General features: G+C 48.5%; 1 protein-coding gene across 1 annotated transcript; it reads left to right on the forward strand.

The window, feature by feature from the left end:
* The first annotated feature begins 5,348 nt into the window (after positions 1–5,348).
* Positions 5,349–17,876, forward strand: LOC129715883 (zinc-binding protein A33-like). The gene is made up of 6 exons (XM_055665773.1): positions 5,349–5,983; positions 6,579–6,674; positions 7,285–7,518; positions 15,200–15,222; positions 15,330–15,445; positions 17,169–17,876. The coding sequence occupies exons 1-6, from the start codon at positions 5,573–5,575 to the stop codon at positions 17,711–17,713; spliced, it is 1,425 nt and encodes a 474-aa protein (XP_055521748.1). The 5' UTR covers positions 5,349–5,572; the 3' UTR covers positions 17,714–17,876.
* The last annotated feature ends 3,146 nt before the right edge of the window (positions 17,877–21,022 follow it).

Raw genomic sequence — 21,022 nt, forward strand, 5'->3', positions numbered from 1 at the left:
TCCTCGACACAACATAACACAGTGGCACCAATGTCATTCATGCAATCCCTCAGCAAGAACTACCTGACCCATTGAGTTCCTCCAGCATTTGGTATATAGAAACATAGACAATAGGTGCAGGAGTAGAGGCCATTCGGCCCTTCGAGCCTGCACCGCCATTCAATATGATCATGGCTGATCATCTAACTCAGTATCCCATCCCTGCCTTCTCTCCATATCCCCTGATCCCTTTAGCCACAAGGGCCACATCTAACTCCCTCTTAAATGCAGCCAATGAACTGTGGCCTCAACTACCTTCTGCGGCAGAGAATTCCAGAGATTCACCACTCTCTGTGTGAAAAAGGTTTTCCTCATCTCGGTCCTAAAAAATTTCCCCCTTATCCTTAAACTGTGACCCCTTGTTCTCGACTTCCCCAACATCGGGAACAATCTTCCTACATCTAGCCTGTCCAACCCCTTAAGAATTTTGTAAGTTTCTATAAGATCCCCCCTCAAGCTTCTAAATTCTAGCGAGTACAAGCCGAGTCTATCCAGTCTTTCTTCATATGAAAGTCCTGACATCCCAGGAATCAGTCTGGTGAACTTTCTCTGTACTCCCTCTATGGCAAGAATGTCTTTCCTCAGATTAGGAGACCAAAACTGTAGGCAATACTCCAGGTATGGTCATGGGCGGGGAAAAATATTTTAACTTAAAATAGAATGAAAAAGAAAATTGGCAAAAATTACCAGGCAGAGAGTTCTTCCACATTGACAGCTAAGGACAATGCATGAATTAAATTCTCCCACCACACGAGTATCAAGTTAGTGATGGGGTATAAATAACTGCTGAGTGAAATGACATTCTTACCTGTTGCAATACCCAGTGCCAAATGAGACATTCATGTACAAAGTTATTACACTTGATCTAGAATGTGATTAAAATCTGTTTCAGTTCCACCCTGTAGTTTAAGTTCCAGTTCACATTTATTATCACATGCACCAATTAAGGTAAAGTGGTATTTGAGTTACCATACAGCCATACAAGTAAAATAGAACAAAATACACAATAATTTAACATAAGCATCCACCAGAATGGAATCCACATTCCTCACTGTGATGGAAGGTAATAAAATTCAGTCATCTTCCTCCTTTCGTCACCCGTTGTCTATAGACAATAGACAATAGGTGCAGGAGTAGGCCATTCGGCTCTTCGAGCCAGCACCGCCATTCAATGTGATCATGGCTGATCATCCACAATCAGTTCCCCGTTCCCCCCTTCTCCCCATATCCCCTGACTCCGCTGCCTTTAAGAGCCCTATCTAGCTCTGTCTTGAAAGTATCCAGAGAACCGGCCTCCACCGCCCTCTGAGGCAGAGAATTCCACAGACTCACAACTCTCTGTGAGAAAAAGTGTTTCCTCGTCTCCGTTCTAAATGGCTTACTCCTTATTCTTAAACTGTGTGGCCCCTGGTTCTGGACTCCCCCAATATCAGGAACATGTTTCCTGCCTCTAGCGTGTCCAAGCCCTTAACAATCCTACATGTTTCAATGAGATACCCTCTCATCCTTCAAACCCAGAGTATACAAGTCCAGCTGCTTCATTCTCTCAGCATATGACAGGCCTGCCATCCCGGGAATTAACCTGGTGAACCTACGCTGCACTCCCTCAATAGCAAGAAGTTGTCATGGCTTTTGAACCCTCCATTCTTCCTCTCTCTTCCTCTCTTCCTCTCTCTTCCCCTCTCTCTCTCTCTCCCCTCTCTCTATCTCTCCCCCCTCTCTCTATCTCTCCCCCCTCTCTATCTCTCCCCCCTCTCTCTCTCCCCTTGAGTCACCGCTGCCGACAGTCCGATGTTCAAGCCCTCTCGTCGGGATGATGGAAACTCCGGTGTCGGGACGAATTGGAACTTGGACATGGAGCTCCCAAGTGGACCTCTTCTTCAGGGCGATCTGACCCTGGGTCGGGGCAATCAAACTCCCCCACCTCCTCGCCTGTGTCTATCTAATACCCAAGACAGACACAAAAGGCTGGAGTAACTCAGCGGGACAGGCAGCATCTCTGGAGAGGAGGCATGGGTGACGTTTCGGGTCGAGGCCCTTCTTCAGGCTGCAAGTCACGGGAAAGGGAAACGAGAGATATAGATGATGATGTAGAGAGATAAAGAACAAACAAATGAAAGATATGCAAAAAAAGTTACGATGGTGAAGGAAACTGGCCATTGCTAGTGATCAGAGTCAATTTAATTGTCATTTGGACCCCTGGAGGTCCAAACGAAATGCCGTTTCTGCAGCCATACATTACATACAAATAGACCCCAGACACAACAATAATTACATTTAACATAAACATCCATCACATAGCTGTGATGGAAGGCCAAATAAACTTATCGAACGAGAACGAGAAGCTGGTGTGACTTGGTGGAGGAGGGATGGAGAGAAATGGAATACAGGGGCTACTTCACAATAGATAAATTAATATTAATACCCCTTGGGTGTAAGCTGCCCGAGAGCAATATGAGATGTTCCTCCAATTTGCATTTGGCCTCACTCTGAAAATGGAGGAGGCCCAGGACAGAAAGGTCAGTGTGGGTTAGAAGGAACTGTAGATGCCGGTTTAAACCGAAGATAGACACAAAAAGCTGGAGTAATTCAGCGGGACAGGCAGCATCTCTGGAGAGAAGGAATGGGTGACATTTCGGGTCGAGACCCTTCTTTCGAGGTCAATAGGGGAATGGGAATTAAAGTTTAGACACCAGGGCATCAGGTCGGTCCAGACATTGTCCTGCCTCTCCCCTCTTCCGGGCTTTCTTCAACCCCAACCCCCCAATCAGTCCCATGATCCATGTTCTCCAGAGATGCTGCCTGACCTGCTGAGTTGCCCCAGCATTTAGTGTGTCTTGTTCTCTGTGTGGAGGTCGGTGAACTTCTCGGCGCAGCACCCCCACCTGCTGCTGGCAAGCGGTACTGCGGGGAGAACAGGGACACCAAACGTATATGTTTCAATGAGTTGCCCTCTCATCCTTCTAAACTCCAGAGTGTACAAACCCAGCCGCTCAATTCTCTCAGCATACGACAGTCCCACCATCCCGGGAATTAACCTTGAGGGAGAGGGGCGGAGGCATCTCATTCTAGGGTGTCCAAACCCCTCCCCATCTTTCTCCCCCTCCCTTCTCCGTTCTTCTCTCTCTCACCTCCCTCTCTCTCCCCCCTCTCTCCTCTCTCTCTCCCCCCCCTCCCCCCACCCTCTCTCTCCACCCCCTCTCCCCCCCCCCCCCCCCCCCCCTCTCCCCCCCCCCCCCCCCCCCCCCCCTTCCCCCCTCTCCCCTCCCCCCCCTCTCTTCCCCCTCCCCTCTCTCCCTCCCCTCTCTCCTCTTGAGAAATGCAGCACGTTTAGCGCATATCCGGTGAATTGGAGGAACCAGAAACTGATTATTAAGGGTTTGGACACGCTAGAGGCAGGAAACATGTTCCCGATGTTAGGGGAGCCCAGAACCAGGGGCCACAGTTTAAGAATAAGGAGTAAGCCATTTAGAACGGAGATGAGGAAACACTTTTTCTCACAGAGAGTTGCGAGTCTGTGGAATTCTCTGCCTCAGAGGGCGGTGGAGGCCGGTTCTCTGGATACTTTCAAGAGAGAGCTAGATAGGGCTCTTAAAGATAGCGGAGTCAGGAGATATGGGGAGAAGGCAGGAACGGGGTACTGATTGGGGATGATCAGCCACGATCACATTGAATGGCTCGAAGGGCCGAATGGCCTCCTCCTGCACCTGTTGTCTACTATCTATTGTTTATTGATTTGTTTTACTCTCCCTTCATCTTTCTCTCATAGAAACATAAAAACATAGAAATTAGGTGCAGGAGTAGGCCATTCGGCCCCTCGAGCCTGCACTGCCATTCAATATGATCATGGCTGATCATCCAACTCAGTATCCCGTACCTGCCTTCTCTCCATACCCCCTGATCCCCTTAGCCACAAGGGCCACATCTAACTCCCTCTTAAATATAGCCAATGAACTGGCCTCGATTACCCTCTGTGGCAAAGAGTTCCAGAGATTCACCACTCTCTGTGTGAAAAAAGTTCTCCTCATCTCGGTTTTAAAGAATTTCCCCTTTATCCTTAAGCTGTGACCCCTTGTCCTGGACTTCCCCAACATCGGGAACAATCTTCCTGCATCTAGCCTGTCCAACCTCTTAAGAATTTTGTACGTTTCTATAAGGTCCCCTCTCAATCTCCTAAATTCTAGAGAGTATAAACCAAGTCTATCCAGTCTTTCTTCATAAGACAGTCCTGACATCCCAGGAATCAGTCTGGTGAACCTTCTCTGCACTTCCTCTATGGCAATAATGTCTTTCCTCAGATTTGGAGACCAAAACTGTACGCAATACTCCAGGTGTGGTCTCACCAAGACCCTGTACAACTGAAGTAGAACCTCCCTGCTCCTATACTCAAATCATTTTGCTATGAAAGCCAATATACCATTCGCTTTCTTCACTGCCTGCTGCACCTGCATGCCTACCTTCAATGACTGGTGTACCATGACACCCAGGTCTCGCTGCATCTCCTCCTTTCCCAATCGGCCACCATTTAGATAATAGTCTGCTTTCCCGTTTTTGCCTCCCTCCCCTTTCCCCCTCTCCAGCCCCTCCCACTATTTTGCTCTGTCTCTCTCACTCCTCCCCTCTCTTCCCTTCTCCATCTACCCACCCCCTCTCACTCTCTCCCTCTCTCCACCTCCTCACTCTCTCCCCCCCTCCCTCTTTCTCCCCCTCTTCCTCTCTCACTCCCTCCACCTCCACCCCTCTCACTCTCTCCCTCTCTCCACCTCCTCACTCTCTCTCCCCCTCCCTCTTTCCCTCTTCCTCTCCCTCTCTCACTCCCTCCACCTCCACCCCCTCTCTCTCTCCCACCCTTTCTCCCTCTCTCCCCTTCCCTCTCTCCGCCCACTCTTATTATTTCTCTCTCTCCCCCCCCTCCCCCCGTCTCCTTCTCCCCACCCCCCCCCCCCCCTCTCTCTCTCTATCCCTCCTCCCCCCTCTCTCTCTCTCCCTCCTCCCCCCTCTCCTCTTGAGAAATGCAGCGCGTTTAGCGCATAACCGGTGAATTGCAGGAATCTGACGGTGATTTCCCTCACACACAGTCTCTCTCCCTCACTCGCCCTCCCTCTTTTTCCCTCTCCCTCCCTCCCTCCCTCTTTCTCCCTCTCCCTCCCTCCTCTTTCTTCCTCCCCCTCCCTCCCCCCCCCTTCCCTCTCTCCCTCGTTCGCCCCTTCCTTCTCTCTCCCTCCCTTCATTCTCTCTTCACCCCCTTCCCTCTCTCCCTCTTTCTCTCCCTTTTTCTCTCCCTCTCCTTCTCCCTCCCTCCCTCCCTCTTTCTCTCCCTCCCTCCCTCTTTCTCTCCCTTCCTCCCTATCTCCACTCCCTCGTTCTCTCCCTCGTTCTCTCCCTCGTTCTCTCCCTCTTTCTCTCCCTCTTTCTCCCCTTCCCTCTCTCCCTCTCCCTCCCTCCCTCCAACCGGTGAATTGCAGGAATCTGCAGCTGATTTTTTTCACCCTTGAGTCACCAGATCCTTTGGTCACCAGTGCTGGAGATAAACATGGCTTCGGCCCAGCCGGACGATAGTTTGACAGAGTATTTAAGTTGCCCCCTCTGCCTCAACTTCTTCACCGACCCCGTCTCACTGGAGTGCGGCCACAATTTCTGCCGCTCCTGCATCATGGATGGCTGGAAGGAGAAAGAGCCCAACTATTGCCCAGAGTGCAGGGAGGAATTTCAAGGGAGGAATCTCATCGCCAGTCGGGCCTTGGCTAACTTGGCGAACAAAGCACGGAAACTGAACCTGATGTCCAAAGAAAAAGGGAACAAAATACTCTGCGAGGAGCACTGGGAGGAACTGAAGCTGTTTTGTGAAACGGACAAGAAGCTGATCTGTTATACTTGCAGGGACGCCCGGGAACACAGAGACCATCGCTTCATGCAGGTTAATGAAGCTGTGGAAATCTATAAGGTGACATATTTGCACACCAGATTTCTTAATCATGTTTTTCACGCTCTTTTAGAGAGGTGTGTGTATATGAATGTGTGTGTATATGAATGTGTGTGTATATGAATGTGTGTATATGTATATGTGTGTATATGTGTATATGTGTATGTATGTGTGTATATATGTGTGTGTATGTATTTAAATATGTGTGTGTGTGTATATGTAGTTGTTTATGTGATATGTAGTTGTGTGTGTGTTTATGTGTATGTATGTGTACATGTGTCTATATTTGTGTGTGTGTGTGTATATGTATAAAAGATGGACACAAAATGCTAGAGTAACAGCGGGACAGGCATCATCTCTGTATAGAACAAATGTGTGTGTGTGGGAGAACGTGTGTGTGTGTGTATATGTGTACATGTGTCTATATTTGTGTGTGTGTATATATACACACTGAACCTTTTTCTTGTTTATTATATTGTTTACCGTGTACTATGTTTACATATTCTGTTGTGCTGCTGCAAGTAAGAATCTCATTGTTCTATCTGTGACCCTATGACAATAAAACACTGTTGACCCTTGGCTCTTAATCCTATTTTCCTTTTTCTCCCAATTTAAGGGCCAAGCAAAGGGTTTCTTAGACACTCTGGAAGAGAAGAGATGGGCGATTTTGGAAATAGAGCAACAGCAGAAACAGAAGATCGCTGAGATTAGGGTAATGTGTCTTCCCCCCCCCCGCCAGGTGTGTGTGTGTATATATGTGTGTGTATGTTTGTGTGTCCGTGTGAATATATAAATGTGTGTGTGTATATATGTGTGTGTGTGTGTATATATGTGTGTGTGTGTATATATGTGTGTGTGTGTATATATGTGTGTGTGTATATATATGTGTGTGTGTGTATATATGTGTGCATGTGTGTATATATGTGTGTCTGTGTATATGTGTGTGTATGGCATGCACAGCCAAAAGTTGTAGGTCAACTTGTTCTATTTGATCTATATGTTTGTGCACGTCAGGTTGATTGCATTAGTCGAAACAGGGCTGACCACGTGAAGGTTGCAATGTCCCACCACTGTGTGTGTGCGCGTGTATGTTTTGTACCACACACAACGCTATTACGGACCCCTTTATACCATATTTTGGTTACAGTGGTGCAGTGTCACTGGCGCTGTAAGGTAGCAACTCTACTGCTGTGGCACTGTGCCGCCCTTTATAATAGCGGGCAGTCGGGAATAGCGGGCACCGTTGCCCACCCACTAAGGTCCACCCGCGTTTTAATGCGAGTTCGCTGCATTGTTACCGTTTGCCGCAATTCCTTTTGCAGGATCAGTCGCTCAGCCTGAAGACCCGCATCACCTCCGAGTTTGCCGAAATGCACCAGTTTCTCACCGAGAAGGAGGAACATCTCACCGGAAGCCTACAACTGCACGAGGGAGAGATCCTGGGAGCAATGGAGAAAAATCTTCAGGAAATCCAGGAGCATTCAAAATTAATTTACGACGAGCTGCAAAAGTTCCAGGAGCAGGTGGAGCAGAAAGACGGGATCCTCTTCCTGAAGGCAAGGATAGTTATATGTTCAATTAGCGCGCACGGAATGATGTTGATAATGAAGGGCCAGACCTACTGAAGCAACTCAATGGGTCAGGCAGCATCTCTGGAGAAAATGGATAGGTGACGTTTCAGGTCAGGAAGAAGGTTCTCAACACGAAACGTCACCAAGTCAATAGACAATAGACAACAGGTGCTGGAGTAGGCCATTTGGCCCTTCGAGCCAGCACCACCATTCAATGTGATCATGGCTGATCATCCACAATCAGTTCCTGCCTTCTCCCCATATCCCCTGACTCTGCTATTTTTAAGAGCCCTATCTAGCTCTCTCTTGAAAGCATCCAGAGAACCGGCCTCCACCGCCCTCTGAGGCAGAGAATTCCACAGACTCACCACTTCTCTGTGAGAAAAAGTGTTTCCTCATCTCAGTTCTAAATAGCTTACCCCTTATTTTTAAGCTGTGGCCCCTGGTTCTGGACTCCCCCCAACATCGGGAGTCAAGTCAAGTCAACTTTATTTGTCACAAACACATACAAGACGTACAGTGAAATGAAAGTGGCAATGTTTGCAGAATTGTGCAAAACAACAGAACCGAACCAGTATTTACATTTTGTTTAAAAAGACACTCCAGTAAATGAGTCCCTGGTGAGATAGGAATTTACAGTCCAGGTGGCCTGTGGGAAGAAACTCTGCCTCATCCTCTCTGTTTGACAGCTGAAGCGCTTGCCTGACCGTAGCAGTCCTTTGCAGGGAGAGTAGGAGTCCTCCATAATGTTGTTGGCTCTGTATCTGCTCCTCCTGATGTATAGTTCCTGCAATGGAGGGGGAGTGTAGTTCCCATGGTGCATTCGGCCGAACGCACTACTCTCTACTGAGCCTTCCTGGCCTGGGCATAGCTGTTCCCAAACCAGAGAGACTCTGAATTTCCTCAGCTGCCTGAGGTGGTAAAGGCGCTGCCTTGCCTTTCTCACCAGTGCGGCAGTGTGTGTTGTCCATGTCATGTGGGTTGTCCTCTGTGATGTGGACTCCCAGGTATTTAAAGCAGCTCGCCCTATCAACAGTAGTCCCATTTAACCCCAGTGGCGTGTATGTCCCCTGTTGTTGTGAGGACATAGAAACATAGACAATAGGGTGCTGGAGTAGAGGCCATTCGGCCCTTCGAGCCTGCACCGACATTCGATATGATCATGGCTGATCATCCAACTCAGTATCCCATCCCTGCCTTCTCTCCATACCCCCTGATCCCTTTAGCCACAAGGGCCACATCTAACTCCCTCTTAAATATAGCCAATCAACTGTGGCCTCAACTACCTTCTGTGGCAGAGAATTCCACAGATTCACCACTCTCTGTGTGAAAAATGATTTTCTCATCTCGGTCCTAAAAGACTTCCCCCTTATCCTTAAACTGTGACCCCTAGTTCTGGACTTCACCAACATCGGGAACAATCTTCCTGCATCTAGCCTGTTCCAACCCCTTAAGAATGTTGTAAGTTTCTATAAGATCCCCCCCTCAATCTCCTAAATTCCAGCGAGTACAAGCCGAGTCTATCCAGTCTTTCTTCATATGAAAGTCCTGACATCCCAGGAATCAGTCTGGTGAACCGTCTCTGTACTCCCTCTATGGCAAGAATGTCTTTCCTCAGATTAGGAGACCAAAACTGTACGCAATACTCCAGGTGTGGTCTCACCAAGACCAACAATCTATGTTCTCCAGAGATGCTGCCTGATCTGCTGAGTTACTCCAGCATTTTAGGTCTACCTTGCAGTTACCTCCCACCACCCCATGCTGTGCCCTACCTTTTCCTGCCCCTCCTCTCTTCTAGTTTTTCCCTCCCCCACTGCCCTCCCCACCCGAAATAGTCCATCTGAAGAAGGGAACAAAAAGCTGGATGAACTCAGTGGGACAGGCAGCGTCTCTGGAGAGAAGGAACGGGTGACATTTCTGGTCGGGTCTGAGGAAGGGTCTCGACCGGAAACGTCACCCGTTCCTTCCCTCCAGAGATGCTGCCTGTCCCGCGGAGTTACTCCAGCTTTCTGTGTCTATCTTCAGTTTAAACCAGCATCTGCAGTTCCTTCAGTCCCCTGCAGTTGGGGGAGCCCAGAACCAGGGGCCACACAGTTTAAGAATTAGGGGTAAGCCATTTAGAATGGAGACGAGGAAACCCTTTTTCTCACAGAGAGTTGTGAGTCTGTGGAATTCTCTGCCTCAGAGGGCGGTGGAGGCCGGTTCCCAGGTTACTTTCAAGAGAGAGCTAGATGGGGCTCTTAAAGATAGCGGAGTCAGGGGATATGGGGAGAAGGCAGGAACGGGGTACTGGTTGTGGATGATCAGCCATGATCACATTGAATGGTGGTGCTGGCTCGAAGGGCCGAATGGCCTACTCCTGCACCTGTTGTCTATTGTCTATTGACTTCCTGCATAAAGTGAAGAAGGGGCCCTGTTCAGAAACGTCACCTATCCATATTCTCTGCCTGACCCGCTGAGTTACTCCAGCACTCTGTGAAACGTCACCTATCCATGTTCTCCACAGATGCTGCCTGACCCGCTGAGTTACTCCAGCACTCTGTGAAACGTCACCTAACCATGTTCTCCACAGATGCTGCCTGACCCGCTGAGTTACTCCAGCACTTTGTGAAACGTCACCTATACATGTTCTCCACAGATGCTGCCTGACCCGCTGAGTTACGTCAGCACTCTGTGAAACGTCACCTAACCATGTTCTCCACAGATGCTGCCTGACCCGCTGAGTTACTCCAGCACTTTGTGTTATGGTCAAGATTCCATCATTTGCAGTTCCTTATGTCTCTCATGAATATGAATCTTCATTTTTTCCTCTCCCTGCAAGTTTAAAAACTTCACTAAGTCCACTCTGCGCACTTTCATAAATGTAAATTTCACTGTTGGAGCATCTCACATTTTCGTCTTTCACGGAGGAAACAACCGTATTATTTTCAGTCCTTCCTGTTGCTTGCATTCTTTGACCATGTATAGTCGGTATAAGGAAGAGACTACAGATGCCGGTTTAAACCGAAGATTCACACCAAATGCCGGAGTTACTGCGTCTCTGGAGAGAAGGAATGGGTGACGTTTCGGTTTGGGACCAAAGAAGGGTCTCGACCCGAAACATCAGCCGTTCCTTCTCTCCAGCGATGCTGTCAGTCCCGCTGAGTTACTCCAGCATTTTGTGTCTATTATATTGGTATAAATCGCCTTCATAACTTTTCCTGAACTTATCATTTGTATTTATAGGCAGCTTGCAATTAGATGGCATTTCTATTGAAAATAGAGAAAAAATGCTGGAGAAACTCAGCGGGTGCGGCAGCATCTATGGAGCGAAGGAAATAGGCAACGTTTCGGGGCGAGACCCTTCAGGTTTCGATCCAAAACGTTGCCTATTTCCTTCGCTCCATAGATGCTGCTGCACCCGCTGAGTTCCTCTAGCATTTTTGTGTACCTTCGATTTTCCAGCATCTGCAGTTCCTTCTTAAACACAGGCTATGTGGGAGAGCTGGGAAAGGAGAGAGAAAGCAGGGACTACCTGAAATTAGAGAAGTCAATGTTCATACCGCTGGGGTGTAAACTACCCAAGCGAAATATGAGGTGCTGCTCCTCCAATTTGCGGTGGCACTCACTCTGGCCATGGAGGAGGCCCAGGACAGAAAGGTCGGATTGGGAATGGGAGGGGGAGTTGAAGTGCTGGGCCACCGGGAGATTAGGTTGGTTAGATCGGACTGGGCGGTGGATCTGGGCGAAGCGATTGCCAAGCCACTATTGGATTTCTATTGCATTTTTTAATTTGGAGTGCAGGAGGCTGAGGGGTGGACTTATGAGGGTACAATATCATGAGGGGACTAAAGATAAAGTGGATGCTCAGTGTTTTTCCCCCAGAGTAGAAGATTCAAACACGAGAGGGACCAGACTTTAAGTGATAAATTTAAGAGGGACTTCAGCAGCAACTTCATCAATAGACAATAGGTGCAGGAGGAGGCCATTCGGCCCCTTCGAGCCAGCACCGCCATTCAATGTGATCATAGCTGATCATCCCCAATCAGTACCTCGTTCCTGCCTTCTCCCCATATCCCCTGACTCCCCCATCTTTGAGGCCTATATAGTTTTCTCTTGAGCTATATAGTTTCCAGAGAACCGCCCTCTGAGGCAGAGAATTCCACAGACTCACAATTCTCTAGGTGAAAAAGTGTTTCCTCGTCTCTGTTCTAAATGCCTTACCCCTTATTCTTAAACTGTGGCCCCTGGTTCTGGACTCCTCCAACATCGGGAACATGTTTCCTGTCTCTAGCGTGTCCAAGCCCTTAATAATCTTAGGTAGACAAAAGTGCTGGAGAAACTCAGCGGGTGCAGCAGCATCTATGGAGCGAAGGAAATAGGCAATGTTTTGGGCCGAAACACTTCTTCAGATCCTTAATAATCTTATATGTTTCAATAAGATATCCTCTCATCCTTGTAAATTCCAGAGTGTACAAGCCCAGCCGCTCCATTCTCTCAGCATATGACAGTCCCGCCATCCCGGGAATTAACCTTGTAAACCTACGCTGCACTCCCTCAATAGCAAGAATGTCCTTCCACAAATTAGGGGACCAAAAGTGCACACAATATTCCAGGTGTAGTCTCATTGGATAGTCAGTATCTCGTATGAGCTGCCAGAGGTAGCTAAAGAAGCAGATGAAATGACAACTCTTTATTTTACACTACTATAGATACAGCACAGAAACAGGCCCTTCGGCCCACCGAGTCTGTGCTGACCAACAATTATCCCACACACTAGGGACGTTACGTGTGGCAACCCAGGCTGCCACACGTGCAAACTCCACCCAGACAGCTCCCTGTGGCCAGGATTGAACGCGAGTCGCTGACGTAGTAAGGCGGAATGGTGGCACAGCGGTAGAGTTGCTGGCTGACAGCGTCGGAGACTCAGGTTCGATCGCGACCACGGGTGCTGTCTGTGCGGAGTTTGCACGTTCTCCCCGTGACCTGCGTGGGTTTTCTCCGAGATCTTCGGTTGCCTCCCACACTCCAAAGACGTACAGGTATGTAGGTTAATTGGATTGGTATAATCGTAAATTGCCCCTAGTGTGTGTAGGATAGTGTTAGTGTGCGGGGATCGCTGGTCGGCACGGACTCGATGGGCCGAAGGGCCTGTCTCCGCGCTGTATCTCTAAACTAAACTAAACTCTAGTTACTCACTAGGGTCATGTACAACTGCAGAAGGACCTCTTTGTTCCTATACTCAACTCCTCTTGTTATGAAGGTCAACATGCCATTCACTTTCTTCACTGCCTGCTGTACCTGCATGCTTACTTTCATAGACTGATGAACAAGGACCCCCAGATCCCATTGTACTTCCCTTTTCCCAAAACAGGCCACTGTGCCGCCCGGTCTTAAAAGGGCATTTGGACCGATCGAGAGATCCCAATCCGGAATGTCGCCCATCCTGTTTTCCCCATGAGATGCTGCCTGACCCGCTGAGTTACTCCAGCACTTTGTGTCTATCTTATGGCTATAAAGGAGAAGCAGATAAACTTGATAAGCAGAGCCTACGGCCAGACTATTCCTCCAAACCCACTGTCAGCCATTTTCGGTACCCCTCCCAACACCAACCTCTCTGTTGTGGTGAAACGGGTTCTAGCTTTTACAACCTTGTTAGCCCGGAGACTGATCTTGCTTAACTGGAGGCTCACCTGTCCCCCGACACACGCCCGCTGGATTAAGGAGGTGCTTTACAATTTAAAGCTTGAAAAACTTAGGTTCTCTCTCAAAGGCTCTACCAAGACATTCCTAGACACATGGAACCCTTTCTTGGAACTTGTTAACTCTCTCAACTTGTCCCCGGACTCGGAAGAGGACTGAGTGCTCTCCACCATTGTTCTGCTCTACTGCAGCTGCTCTCCCCTTAACCCCCCACCCCCACATTAATTATTTAATTACGTACTTATTTACTGTTATTAGTGACCCCCTTTTTTTTTTTTTTGTTAGTACTTTTTGTTTTGTTTATCTTACCATATTTGTGTGGATGTGTACGTATGTGAGTGTTGTTTGTCCCCGTTTGGTTCCGACCTGATTCAGGTGGGTTGAAGGTGGGTAAGGGTAAGGGCTTTGAGGGTCGCTTACATACTGTTGCACAATTATACCTTGACTGTCACTGTCTGTTATCATTGTATGTATGCAAATTGCTGTGAAATTCAAATAAAAAGATTGAAATATGGCTATAAAGGATTTAAATCAGGGGTCGGCAACCTACGGCCCCTGGGCCGAATGCGGCCCGTAACCCGAAATCATCCGGCCCGCGGGCGGATTTTTCTTTTCCCGTAATCATCCGGACCGCCGAGTGCCCGCCCCGAACGCGGCCGTGCTCTGGCTGCATCGCATCCTGCGCAAAGCCACCGGCACGGCCCCACACCTTCAGTGAAAGAAAGAACTGCGGATGCTGGAAAAATCGAAGGTGGACAAAAAATGGTGGAGAAAGTCAGCGGGTGAGACATGCAAGGATTGAGTGAGGCTGCCTCAACCGCTGAGTTTCTCCAGCAATTTTGTCTACCTTCTGTGAACATGTGATTTGATGCCAGCCATATGGGGCAGGATGGGGGTGGGATCCGTGTGTACACGTGATAGATATGGCCCGCCATCTGCTCACAGACATGCGTCTGTCCCGGCCCCCTATGCAGAACAAGTTTGCCCACCCCTGGTTTAAAGGGCTGCATGACCAAGTGGGACCCTCAACGTGCTGTGAATTAGGACCAGCCTAGTGAAAATGATAGCAGGCAGCCTTGGAAGCCTTACCCCACTACTCAAACCTCACGTCAAAAACCTCGGCGTGATATTTGACTCAGCATTGAAATTTGACAAACAAGTCAATGCCGTGGTAAAAGCTAGCGTCTTTCAGTTTCGGACGATAGCTAAAATAAAACAATTCCTCCACTTTGATGACCTGGAAAAGATCATCCACACATTTATCTCCTCCCGCCTAGATTACTGCAACTCCCTTTACACTGGCATCAGCCAATCTTCCCTGTCCCGCCTGCAACTGGTCCAAAACACCGCAGCGACACTCCTGACGGGCACCCGAAAAAGGGACCACATCACCCCGATCCTGGCCTCTCTCCACTGGCTCCCTGTGCGGTTCCGTATAAACTTCAAGATCCTCCTCCATGTCTACAAAGCCCTCAATGGGCTTGCCCCCACCTACATAAAAAGTCTTCTCACCCACCACTCCACCTCCAGGCCCCTCAGATCGGCCGACTTGGGGCTGCTGAAAATCCCGCGGTCTAGGCATAAGCTCAGGGGCGATCGACCGCGTCTTTGCGGTTGCAGCTCCTAGACTGTGGAACAGCATCCCTCTTCCCATCAGAACTGCCCCCTCCATCGACTCGTATAAGTCAAGACTAAAGACGTCTCTATACTCCCAAGCCTTTCCTGACGTCCTCTGAGTGAGGGCTACATGTATATATGTATGTAGTTTGTTTTGTTGTGCTATTCTTATAACAAATGTGAAGCACTTTGGCCAACGAGAGTTGTTTTTTAAATGTGCTATATAAATAAATGTGACTTGACTTGACTTGACTAGTATACCATGGTCAGAGATGGACCGAAGGGCCTGTTTCCTTGCTGTACAGCCATGTGACTCTATTTGGACAGTCATTCCCAATCAATTCAGATTTGCCCTCTTTTATTTCAGGAGGAATCCTGGCGGAATTTACGGTAGGCCACATTCTATGTTAAAGTTCTTGACAGTTTCCCTAATACAACTCGGGTGGGAGAGGGGGAATGTTTGATGGTTAATTTGTAATTCTGCTTAATATTTACAGATCAAGACAGAGCATTAAAGAACTGATCGTCGCCAGTGGAAGTCTGTCAGTTGAAAGATTCAGAGGACCTTTCCTGAAGACAGTTTGGAGTGAGATCCTCGACGCTCTTAACCCTGGTAACGCCCTCTCATATTCCTTTATCTTCGCCTTGAGTTCAGTTCATTGTCACCTGTACCGAGGTTCACCAGGTTAATTCCCGGGATGGCGGGACTGTCATATGCTGAGAGAATGGAGCAGCTGGGCTTGTACACTCTGGAGTTTAGAAGGATGAGAGGGAATCTTATTGAAACACATAAGATGATTAAGGGTTTGGACACGCTGGAAGCAGGAAACATGTTCCCGATGATGGGGTAGTCCAGAACCAGGGGCCACACACAGTTTAAGAATAAGGGGTAAGCCATTTAGAACGGAGATGAGGAAACACTTTTTCACCCAGAGATCTGGAATGTTAAAGAGGAAATTGTTGGAACAGACTTGCCTATCTGTTTGTAGAGCAAAATAAGTGGATGTGTGTTCTAATGCATACTCTGTGTTAGATGTAACGAAAGCCATAACGTCCATGTCACGGGACTAGGTGATTAATGGCTTGGCCACACACCAGTCAACCAGTGCACTTCCTGAAGCCGCTCGCTACTGTTCAACATATTGAAACATATAAGATTGTTAAGGGTTTGGACACGCTAGAGGCAGGAAACATGTTCCTGATGTTGGGGGAGTCCAGAACCAGGGGCCACACACAGTTTAAGAATAAGGGGTAAGCCATTTAGAACGGAGACGAGGAAACACTTTTTCTCACAGAGAGTTGTGAGTCTGTGGAATTCTCTACCTCAGAGGGCGGTGGAGGCCGGTTCTCTGGATACTTTCAAGAGAGAGTTAGATAGGGCTCTTAAAGATAGTGGAGTCAGGGGATATGGGGAGAAGGCAGGAACGGGGTACTGATTATGGATGATCAGCCATGATCACATTGAATGGCGGTTCTGGCTCGAAGGGCCGAATGGCCTACTCCTGCACCTATTGTCTATTGTCTATAAATGCATGAATCTTCTTCTTGCGTGCGGCGTGCACAGCATAAAGTTGTAGGACAACTAGTTCTTTAAAAAAAAAAATGTTTTTAAAATTTATTAATAGTGTACATTACAGTGATATAAGCCAAAAATAACATAATACATTTCCTGTACCACTTCATATTTTAAACTTTAAAAAGAAGAAAAGTAAAGAGAGTTGGATAGAATAGTGAGTGCGTGAAAGAGTGATCACGAGAGACCCTTAGAAACGAAAAAGTGGTAAGGAGAAAGCCAAAGAAATAGAAAGTGAGAAAAAGAGAGCTGAAGATATATAAAAGTGAAAAAAAGAAAAAAAAGATAAAAGGGATGCACCTTATTTTTACTGCCCCCCCCCCACCTCACCAGGTCCTGAAACCATTTATTTTCAAAGTTATTAAGAAGGAACTGCAGATGCTGGAAAATCGAAGGTACACAAAAATGCTGGAGAAACTCAGCGGGTGCAGCAGCATCTATGGAGCGAAAGAAATAGGCCTATTTCCTTCGCTCCATAGATGCTGCGGCACCCGCTGAGTTTCTCCAGCTTTTTTGTGTATTTTCAAAGTGATGTTGCACCATAGGACAACTTGTTCTATTTGATCTTATTTGATTGTGCACGCCGGGTTAATTGCATTCATCGAAACAGGGCGGACCACGTGAAGGTTGCAATCTTCCCACCCCTAAATGCTTGAGTAACTCAGCGGGACAGGAAGCATCTCTGGAGAGAAGGAATTGGTGACGTTTCGGGTCTATTGTCCATTGAAATGTCTCTGAGTTTCTGCTTTCTCCCCCTTCCCAGCCACCGTGACCCTGGACCCAGAGACGGCAAATCCCAGACTGGAAGTGTCCGAGGATCGGAAGAGCGTGAGGCTGAGTGGGACCTGGAGCAGCGTGGCTGACACTGACAAGAGGTTCACTGAGTGGGCGTGCGTGCTGGGGTCCGAGGGGTTCAACTCGGGGAGGCGCCACTGGGAGGTGGAGGTGGCGGGGAACCAGATCTGGAGCCTGGGAGTCGCAGCCGAGTCGGTGGAGAGGACAGGGTGGGTGGGGGTGGTCCCGGAGAACGGATTCTGGACCATTGGGCGGGTCGGCGGGGGCTTCTACGTCAACACCTCGCCCGGGTTCCCCCTCCCGGCAGACCCCATCCCCGGGCGAGTGCGGGTCAGCCTCAACTACGAACCGGGGAGCATTTCCTTTCACAGCGCGGACACCAAGTCCCACCTCCACACCTACGCCGGCAACAAATTCACGGAGAAACTTTACCCTTTCTTCTGGACCGGCGACGAGAACAAGTGGCTGAGAATCTGCTCCGATCCTGATCCCGATCCCGATCCGGTTGTGTAAAAAAAAAAAAAAATGGGGTCGGGTCCCGGGAGCGGGGCTCAGGGGCAGAAATGTGGACGACAGACTCGATTTAAGTCGAAATTCCGCGTCTTGACAGCCCATTCATTGAGCCTGTAAATAAAATGAGAATAAATATAATGAGAGAAAAATAAATTTAAAAAAAGTGTATTAAGTCTTCTGGGTCCCCTTGTTTTCTTCCTGCCTCAGTCAGTCAATACACACGGTCGTTCCTTCAGTTTCACCGGCTGCCGAACACTCTAACACTGATGGGCCTGTCCTACTTGAGTGATCTTTCAGTCGACTGCCGGCAACTGTCAAGTTGACTGAAACAGCGACTGTCAGTGGAACAAACACACACACACACACACACACACATATACACACACACACACACACACACACACACACACACACACACACACACACACACACACACACACACACACACACACACACACACACACACACACACACACACACACACATATACACACACACACACACACACACACACACACACACACACACACACACACACACACACACACACACACACACACACACATATACACACACACACACACATATATATATATATACACACACACACACACACACACACAAACATAGAAAATATGCAGGAATAGAGGCCATAGGCCCTTCGCACCGCCATACAGGCCTGATCATCACAGTATCCCATTGCACTCTCCACCCCCATTCATATGACAATGGCTGATCAACTCCCTCAACTCACATGAACTCCCATCCGTGGCACACACCCACAGACACACACCACTCCTGATCTCTTTAACCACAAGGGCCACATCTAACTCCCTCTTACCCATCTGCCAACGGAACTGGCCACAACTACCACCTGTGGCAGAGAATTCCACAGATTCACCACTCTCTGTGTAAAAAAATGAAACACTCATCTCGGTCCTAGTTCCCACAATGACCTTACACCACACACACAACTGTGACACCTTGTCCTGGACACACCCCACACATCGGAACACATCTTCCTGCATCATAGTCCTGTCACAGTTGCCTAACAATTTTGCACACACACACACACACACACACACACACACACACACACACACACACACACACACACACACACACACACACACACACACACACACCACTTGGCACACACACACACACACACACACACACACACACACACACACACACACACACACACACACACACACACACACACACACACACACACACACACACACACACCACACACACACGGCTACAACCTACGAGGACCTCCATGAACCTTTGACCTCCTGGCGACCCATCTGCTGCACGGGAATTCTCACTACTCTCCATGGCGGCTTCATTCTAGTCGATACAAATTTTTCAACATGTTGAAAAATTCACCGCGACTAGTTCCCAGAATGCGGGAACTTCTCACGACCATGAAGGCAACTTCCCGGCAACCACCTGCGAACATGTGGCGAACGCATAGTCTCCTGCAGTTGCCTAAAAAGTCGCCTAAGTGGGACAGGCCCATCAGATTCCTTCTGTGTCTCCTTTCCTCACACCCAGAATTGGAAACTTGGGTTGGGAGGTTTGGAGGGAGGGAGAAGTCTGGTCCTCTAAGATAGACAATAAGCTAGATTCCAGCAGGCAGTGAAGAAAGCGAATGGCATGTTGGCCTTCATAACAAGAGGAGTTGAGTATAGGAGCAAAGAGGTCCTTCTGCAGTTGTACAGGGCCCTAGTGAGACCACACCTGGAGTATTGTGTGCAGTTTTGGTCTCCAAATTTGAGGAAGGACATTCCTGCTATTGAGGGAGTGCAGCGTAGGTTTACAAGGTTAATTCCCGGGATGGCAGGACTGACATATGCTGAGAGAATGGAGCGGCTGGGCTTGTATACTCTGGAATTTAGAAGAATGAGAGGGGATCTTATTGAAACATAAGATTATTAAGGGATTGGACACACTGGAGGCAGGAAACATGTTCCTGATGTTGGGGGAGTCCAGAACCAGAGGGCACAGTTTAAGGGGTCAAGAACGGAGATAGGAGACTCTGCTTCAGCTGCGGAATTCTCTCAGAGGGCGGAGACTGAGAAACGTTGGGCTCTATCTCCTTCGCTCCAATAGACCATTGCTTTGCTGCACCCGAAGAAATTGAGTTTCTCTGCTTCAGCATTTTTGTGTACCTTCGGCGAGCGATGCAAAGAAGGGTTTCGGCCCGAAACGTTGCCTATCTCCTTCGCTCCATAGATGCTGCTGCACCCGCTGAGTTTCTCCAGCATTTTTGTGTACCTTCGATTTCCCGGTATCTGCAGTTCCTTCTTAAACACAAAGATTATAGAAACCTGAATCACTTCTTAAAAGACACAAAGTGCTGGAGTAACTAGGGTCGCCAATTGTCCTGTATCAGCCGGGACATCCCATTTATTGGGCTAAATTGGTTTGTCCTGTATGGGACCGCCCTTGTCCCGTATTTGACGGCCACTACTCGGGTCGAGGGGACTGTTGGGTCGGACCCCGCCTCACCCATCCCGACGTAGTGCAGCCCGTGGAGTGCAGCAGCAGCGCCTCGCCCGTGGCCCCGTCGGTCGGTCGGCTGTCCGACCCTTCGCTGACCGCCGACACCACCACCTTCTCACGGCCGGTCATCAGTTCATGAGTTGGACGGAGCGCCGGACTGTGCGCGCGGCCCCCGGGCCAAAACTCCTCAGCTTTCCCACGCGTGGCCTATACAGTACAGTATAACCTCGAAACCTCCAGCATGTCCAAACCCTTAATAATCTAATATGTTTCAATAAGATACCCTCTCATCCTTCTAAACTCCAGAGTATACAAGCCCAGCCGCTCCATTCTCTCAGCATATGACAGTCCCGCCATCCCGGGAATTAACCTGGTGAACCTACGCTGCGCTCCCTCAATAGCAAGAATGTCCTTCCTCAAATTAGGAGACCAAAACTGCAAGAATAGCAAGAATGTCCGAGGCAAGAATTCTCCTTTGGAAAATTGCCTTGATTTTTCCCCAGCAACACCGACATGACGGGCCAAATGGCCTCTCATTCTGTTGTAACTTTGTTTTGAGTTTGTCCTCAAGCAGCACAGGTGACCTTTATGTGTGTACGAGGCGTTCCTTCGTGTGTATCAATTTAGATACATTCACAGCGCAAGTTTAACAAAGCTTCACAGTTAATGCCATGTTTAAGGATGAGAGTTTAAATATTAACATCAAATTAAAAAATAAATATATACTGTCTGACCCGCTGAGTTACTCCAGCGTTTTTGCATCTATCTTCGATTTAAACCAAAGCTCCTCTAGTA

Source organism: Leucoraja erinacea, unplaced genomic scaffold (genome assembly GCF_028641065.1).
Source record: "Leucoraja erinacea ecotype New England unplaced genomic scaffold, Leri_hhj_1 Leri_147S, whole genome shotgun sequence".
Taxonomy (NCBI): domain Eukaryota; kingdom Metazoa; phylum Chordata; class Chondrichthyes; order Rajiformes; family Rajidae; genus Leucoraja; species Leucoraja erinaceus.

Bases quoted from the DNA above. Each gene is read 5' to 3' on its own strand.
- LOC129715883 (XM_055665773.1), top strand. From the start codon at position 5,573: ATGGCTTCGGCCCAGCCGGACGATAGTTTGACAGAGTATTTAAGTTGC. The intron at 5,984-6,578 runs GTGACATATTTG...TCCCAATTTAAG, and splicing joins AAGCTGTGGAAATCTATAAG to GGCCAAGCAAAGGGTTTCTT. The intron at 15,446-17,168 runs GTAACGCCCTCT...CCCCCTTCCCAG, and splicing joins CCTCGACGCTCTTAACCCTG to CCACCGTGACCCTGGACCCA.